Source organism: Leptonychotes weddellii, chromosome 8 (genome assembly GCF_054177405.1).
Source record: "Leptonychotes weddellii isolate Sample4059 chromosome 8, ASM5417740v2, whole genome shotgun sequence".
Lineage (NCBI taxonomy): Eukaryota > Metazoa > Chordata > Mammalia > Carnivora > Phocidae > Leptonychotes > Leptonychotes weddellii.
In genome coordinates, this window is record NC_138376.1 from 110057674 (window position 1) to 110065302 (window position 7629).

A 7629-nucleotide genomic window follows, 5' to 3' on the forward strand; every position below is an offset into this window, starting at 1 on the left:
GGTTTAACAACCTCTAATTAATTATTTAATAATAAAGCTGCCATGATGCTGCTCAGGAAATGCCATCACTTTATAATTCCACAACCAGAGTTGGCCTCAAAAATGATGTTCTTAAGGTTTTGCTTTCTAGAAACTATCTTGAAGAAGTTATGAAAACCAAGTTTTCAAAAATTTCAAAAATGCATCTTCTTGGTTCACTCCCAAGTTGCCTGTCCTCCCTTTGGAAGTCCTCAAATGTCTTCTTCTGTCCCTTTGTATGGCTTGAGTGATTTCCTCCAAGTCAGCACCCTCAGCTATGACTAAGTGACAAGAAGTAACAAGCCAGTCTCCAGCTTAGGTCTTTCTTGAGACTGAACTCATTCTAAACTGCTTAGGGGAGCTCATTTCCTTACGTGCAGCTGGTACAAATCCACCTGACAGTTAAGGACACCACCCTCTTTCCACTGCCCAAGTCAAGAATTCCAGTCATCTTTACCCCCTCCATCTCTCTCATCCCAGACACCAAGTCAGTCACTAGTTACTATTAGTTCTTCATTAAGCAAAACTGTCCCTTCTTTCCCCATCATCTGCTTGGATTGTTTCTGCTTTTATTTCCATGGAAATGACACAACTTCATAATTCTCCCAACTGGTCCCCTGCCTCCACTCTTTCTGCCTCAAATCCACTATCTTCATTGCTGCCACAGTGATTTTTTTTCTTTTCTAAATAAGAACAACACAAGCAACAGTAATGCCACTTGCTTGTTTCAATCCTTCCTTGGCTCAGCTTCCTGTTGCTTACAGAGCCAGATCTGATGTCCTTAGGCTGGATTAGGAAATTGGACTTTGATGTGTCTTTCTGGCTTAAGCACATACCACCCTATCACATAAGCAAGGAGCCAGCTCCATCTGGCTTTTTACCCACTCCCTGCTTTACACATCCTTGCTCATCCAACATGCCCTTCCCCACTTTTTTTAATGCCTCTCTATTAGAATATGAACTCCATGAAGACAAGAACTTGATTTGTTTTGTGCAGTACTGTACACCTAGCACAAAGAACAGTGTCCTAAGGTCGGTGATGAGAATTTCTCTGTTGAATAAGTCAATCTACTATTTTATTTATTTTTATTATTTTTTTAAAGATTTTATTTATTTATTTGACAGAGAGAAACACAGCGAGAGAGGGAACACAAGCAGGGGGAGTGGGAGAGGGAGAAGCAGGCTCCCCGCCGAGCAGAGAGCCCGACGCGGGGCTCGATCCCAGGACCCTGGGATCATTACCTGAGCCGAAGGCAGACGCTTAACGACTGAGCCACCCAGGCACCCCCAATCTACTATTTTAAAGATCTGTTCCAAGGCCAACTCTGTGATGAAGCCTGTCCTGCCCCTCCTTCCATTCTCAGCAGGGTAATTGCTCTTCTTCATGACAGCAAAACACACCAAATATACCATTATTTTAGTTCTAACATCATATTACATATACTCATATACATGTCTTTCCTTTCACTTGAGCTCCTTGATGGCAGGAGTACTTTCATCCTCCCCAATGCCCGTCGTCGTAGCCAGTTCATAGTAGGCACTCAAAAACTGTTTTATGAATGAGTGAATACAAGAGATGAATTAGAAGAGGAAGCAATCAGAAGGGTTCTCACACACACACACACACACACACACACACACACACATACAAAATGAGGAATAAGACACACAAATCACCCTTATGTAATTCAATGTTTCAGGGTTTCTTCTCAATGAGAGACAGATTTTAGGCTGGCTGCTTGTGTTGACCTTTAATTCCCTTTTGTAAACCATAATTTCAAAAGACAGTCTGGCTCATAAAACCACACAGGTAAGTTGCAAATCCACCAATTTAAGAGTTTTATAATGGAAATACTGATAGATTTTGACCTTTAATGAGCCTCCACTTTCATTATTAGAAAGGTTCTACTCTTTTGTACTAAAGAACTCTGATTTGTGGATATTTTATGGTATATTTATTTCAGTTGGTTTTTGCCTTCAGTCACCTCAGCAAAAATAAAGAGATTTCCCCAGTGGAATTTCAGATATGTATGCCTACCAAGAGGGAGGCAGAAGAGGAAATGGTCATTTGATTTATTCATGACTCTTTGCAGATGCAATGTATTCTGCCCATGCCCATGCTTAGGATCTGGTGACTCCATTTCTAGAGCTCACACGGTGGTGACCACTATCTGTCCTAATTGAATGACATATGGAAGCCAATGACTGTCTTCTCACTTGTGAAAAGCATTCATGCTCAGCATAGCTCGGAATGGGCAAAGCCTAGCAATTAAAAGCACAGATGGTATGTCGGTGGCATCAAAATTTCTTTAGAAACAAAATCGAGAAATTAAAATGTAAAACAACACATTAAAAACTAGACACCTCAAGCATGTAATTGTATATTTATTTCTCTTTTTAAAGAACACTCCTTAATGTAATTCAATATACAAACTTGGTTTCACAGAATTATAATCCACTATATAGCACAAAGATAACCCAGATTGTGTGTGTGTGTGTGTGTGCATGCACACACATGTGCATGTGTGCACACATGTTGTTGTACCCCCTCCCTTTCTTCCATTCTTCCGGACCTACAAACAAAGGCTCTGCCCACCTTCCACGCTAACCAAAGCCCATTCTGCATGTTGTGTACAAAAGACATCATCCTCCCACAAATTCTTTTCCCTGGAAAGCTTCTTTTCCCCGTTCCCCCTGAGATAGCCAGGAGCCTGACACTCTTCCCCTCTTCAAGAGGGTGAAGTGGCTTCCCCTAAAGTTGATGCCCACCCTGTTACCATGTGGACTGGCTGAGAGGAAAGGCTGGTGAGAGGTCTCCACGCCCCTTCCCTGTGTCCACTCCTAACCCTCAGAGTCCAAGCACATCCCCTCCGTCGCAGCCTTAGTTCCGGTTACCATCTTGTGCAGCAAGAACCAAGGAGATCTGTAAGGCCAGGTCTTCTCCACGGGCAGCGCACAGCACTGCCTGCCAAGCCACCGGGCCGGCCGATAACCAAGCTCTACACAGTCCCATGTGCTTTGTCACTTTAATTTTTAAAGACACCCTAGCATAGGTCTGTGTCAACCTAGTGTCCAACTGAGTTACATAAAATTGTACCAGTGATGCACTTGTACATATTTACATGGGGCGGAATGTTTTCCCATATTTTTAGATGAGTATATAGATCAACATGTTCACATAAGACCAAATACTTTTAATATTATTTATAACTGATTTATAAAGCTTTGAAAAAACTCACAATAGCACATTGTTTACTTTAATGCTTTACGGTACTATAAGTTTAAAATCACAATCAGCACTTAAGTTATAGTCAATCCAGCAAACAAGAGACAAAAAAATTTACAAGAGTTAAGAACTGACTGATACATCCTTTATCTTTTTTTTAACTAATGCATAAGTGCAGAATAAGATACTCTAGTTTAAATATCTTGTTTACAATATACATTTTTGTTCTAGTTACGCAACAGTAAATCCCATGCTTCACATAGAAAAGCAATCCACAACATTAAGAAAAAATGTACAATTTATGAAACAAAGTAAATAAATATTAGTATTACAGAATCAGAGCTGTACATAAAAGCTGTTCAGTTTTAATCATATAAAAATATGTTTTAGTGCAACCTCACATATATATTGATGCTGTTTTGCTTTACATCATTTAGATCCAAGTGTCCAAAAAAGGAAAGAAATTACATTTATTACAAAGCAGATACACAAATTCTAAAATATGTACAAAGTACTGCTAAAAAATGCTTATAAGAATATAAGCAAAGTAAAGAAAAGGCACAAACATCTGTACAATTTTAAAAGTACCAGACCCAATAGGTTAATTTCAAATTTTGTTTTGGTCAGGCTCATGATGACTTGTTAATTTACCTAATTCTTTTGATATAACAAAAGTATATATAATAGCAAACTACTGTAACTTAGGACAGGCATGCTATAAACTTGATTACCTCTATTTCTAGAAAAACAAAAACAAAGAACAAAATGGGAAAATGTGGAAATGAAAGTCTCCATGCATCTTAGATCACTGTAGTTGACTCTTCTCTGCTGAAGGCTCATTGCCTCCCTCTGTGCTTGAAGGTAACTCTTTGCAGCTATGAAAGCCCGACTGTTTATCATCCACACGACTCGTGCCATAAAACGTGGAGGGAGCTAATGCAGTCTGTGATGTACCAAACTTGTCCTTTTCACCATCATGCAAGTCAGGGTGGGTGGCTGAGGTGCAGGGCTGACCTGGCTCAGGTCCACTAAAGTGTCTAATGCTAACATGTGCACTTTCCAAGGGTTTCTGGTGGGCTTCCTGCACCTGCACTGGCTGATCTGCCCCAAGCAGAGCGGCCTCTTCTGTGGCAATCCGGAGAGAGGCAATGGCTTTTGTACAAGTCTGAATGTTTTCCTCCTGTTCCCTTTCTGTTGAATTTAGGCTGTCTTCTGAAGTGCTCTGTTTCATCAATAGCCGAGGAGAGGAAGGCGTGCTAGGTGGACCAGATGACTGCAAAACGTGAGGAGATTGCTTCTCATGCTGCTTCAAAAGGACATAGGGATCCTTAGGGAAGGATTCCCTGGAGGCTCCCTTCTTCTCCTCAGAGCCCTCCATTGGCAGAGGCAATGTGGGTGGAGGATGTAAACTGGAAAGGGCCGGTGGCATGGAGTGAACCATTTGGATCCCACCAACTGGCACCATGGGGATAGGAGCTCTCACTTGCTGCTGAGAGTGGAGTGGAAGATGACTGAAGACATAGTCATTAGGACCCTCAGGGAAAAGGCTGGAGCCTGGATGTTCATAAGCACCTTCTTGGTCTCCATAGAGACTGAAGTAAGGAACCTGAGGTAATCCTCTTCTTAAATTCTGCACGGGGAAGCAGAGAGCACAATATTTAGGACCAGGACTCTTCATGTGAGGTCAAATAGATCAAGCTATTTCAGCCACTCATTCATTCACTCATTCATTCAAAACACTTTAAAACTACCTCATCCCTATATTGATTTTTCACTTTTTAGACACAAGAGATTTCTCAGTTGTCTTTTAGAATCCTTGAATGAAGCTGTTGGTCTGTGAAAAGTGACTTTTGTTTTTAAACAGCAATGTGATAAAACATGCAGTGTGTTTTCCACTAGGTACAGAGACACATTTCAGTTCTGTTTTTTTTCGTAAAAGAGAAGGAAAAGAAAATAATGGATAATTACCAGAAAAAGTTCACTGAGCAAAAAAACTAATACTAGGTTTTTAAATTCAAAAGAAAGTAAAACGATTGCCATCTGTTTATATACTGGGAAGACTTTTAATATTTTTCTTAAGTGTTGATGAGTATAATTGGAGTGACAAGTCTGAAAATTGGCTTTTTTTTTTTTAAGTTTTCCACAGAACAGATGACAAAATGGTGGTGACAGACAAACTGGTTAGTCCAATGTGCAAGACATTCATTTAAAGGAATGAATTCCCGCTCAAGAGGCACCCTGGGTGGAAGACTAGCTTCTTTATCAATGATAAATCAAGGCCAGTTTTTGTAAGGCAACTATCCACCAAAATAGTTAACATTAAATATGTCAAACAGTTCCAACTCACTTTCAACTACACAGCTGGGAACTCAAGATTATTATGTCTTAATATCTTCTGTTTATATTATCATGTTCATTTAAATTCCATCTTGGTAATTAATGAATGAGGACACTTAACACTGGGGGCCAGAATTCCAGATTTCATGGTCCCAGTCCTGAAAGAGAACTTATTTTCTGCAATTGTTTCTGTAGCAAAACATAATTTAAGACTATGAGATTATCAGGCTTGAATGAGATTATCAGGTTTCAATTCCTGAGATTTATTCTTTTAAAGGACTGTCATCTAAAAGGTACTCAGTTTATTTTTAGTTTTAGTTTTTGAGAACTTAAAATCAGATAGATATAAACTTGTCAAGTATGGTAGTAATCCAGGAGAGAGACCAAAAAAAAAAAAAAAAAGTTCTCATTCATTTCAAGGATATTTCTGTTCTAAAGCTCAAGGTATGCTCTATACCATTTATGATTCATCCAGTTCTATTTAGACTGTGAGACCAGCCTGGGAATGATAAATTATGCATTATCTCTATTACTCTGTGTCAGGCTTAGCCCTTACCTTGTTTTGGACTACACCTTATTCAAGCTAGAAACAAATTATTATCCTGGAAGTGCAGGCGAAGTAATGAAATCATCAATCCTATAATCACAAGGGCCTCATAAGTTAGGGAAGGGGAGAATTTTCTAGTATGACAGTCATTTAAATACTACAACAACACAACAACAAATTCCTCTTGTCTTTGCTCTGATCTAGAAAAAGGCATGTTTCCTACATCAAACATCAGTTAAGGTGGAAGAACTGTGATGCCTAGAGTAATAATCTTTGAAGATAATTAAATGAATCCTCTTTTAATTATAATTATCAAAGACTCAAAGTTTCAGATAAAATGTAGCTTGGTCATTGTTTCCATTTTGCTTTTGGTTGCTATTCCGTGACATCCACTGCAGACACCTAATCAGAATGGGGGTCTGTGAGGGGTCAAAGAGAGCTGTCCCATTCATGGGGTCTCTGACTCAAGGCTAACAAAGGGAGTGATGAAGGAAGTGTCCTCCAACACTAAGATGTACTCAATATGTTCTAAATACAATAGAATTCTATTTGTGTTAAGAATGAAAGCGTCATTTTCAGACCTTTACCAATCAGCGATTAAATGATGACAACCCCAGAAGTAAGTGTGCAGTAGAATTTTTACCATGTAAGCACTTCCACTGCTCCAGACACTACCAGGCCTTTCTGCACATCCTCTTCCCCTGCGTTCACCCCTTCTTTACCCTCCAGAGACACTCTCAATATGATTTTTCTACCTTGGTGTTTACCCCATTTGCAACCCTATTTTGTTTTGTAATTTGAGCCTTATCATTGTGATATCATTGTATATCTTGGTAAGAAACACTTTGATATGGAAATGCTAATAATGAACTCATGCGGGTTGTATTATGTGTATGTATATATGTGTGTGTATATATATCCCATGTACCAGGTCTTATCATCCCACTCATCTTTTCAACATTGTCAGTAGGTGCTCTGGAAGCAAATGCAAAGAAGGAGGTAGGAGTGCAAGGAGTTCATTGCAGAGCAGAGAAAGCAGGGGATCTGATGCATGTAAAGGTAAAGAGGAGAGGAAGCATATGCTCAGTGGGGATGGATCCAGGCTCAGTCACTGGCTGGGGGCTGCAGGGAGAGTTAGCTTTAGCTTGAAAACTGAGGTCTGTCCTGATGGCACTAAGAGCACGAGGCTGTCAGTTAACAGCATTCCTCACAGCTGAATGGCTAATTCTTTCAAGGACAGAAATCTGCTTGGCCCACCTCCCTGGCTGCCATAAACAGATTAAGAAACTGTGGCCGAGATGTTAAGTGACTTGCTCAAGATCACACAGATAGCAAGCCATAGGAAGTGGATGGAACTGGAGGGTATTATGCTGAGCGAAATAAGTCAATCAGAGAAAGACATGTATCATACGATCTCATGATATGAGGAATTCTTAATCTCGGGAAACAAACTGAGGGTTGCTGGAGGGGTGGGGGGGTGGGAGGGATGGGGTGGCTGGGT

The 7629-nt window shown here is 40.1% G+C and overlaps 1 protein-coding gene across 6 annotated transcripts in view; it reads right to left on the bottom strand.

The window, feature by feature from the left end:
• Positions 1 to 2383: 2383 nt before the first annotated feature.
• The window catches only part of HIVEP2 (HIVEP zinc finger 2), a 198882-nt gene continuing 193636 nt past the window's right edge, over positions 2384 to 7629 (bottom strand). For all 6 annotated transcript variants that reach the window (XM_081827419.1, XM_081827418.1, XM_081827422.1 and 3 more), the window contains one exon: positions 2384 to 4874. In XM_081827419.1, coding sequence (XP_081683545.1) covers positions 4050 to 4874 — 825 coding nt within the window. In that variant the 3' untranslated portion in view covers positions 2384 to 4049. The remainder of the gene's footprint in view (positions 4875 to 7629) is intronic.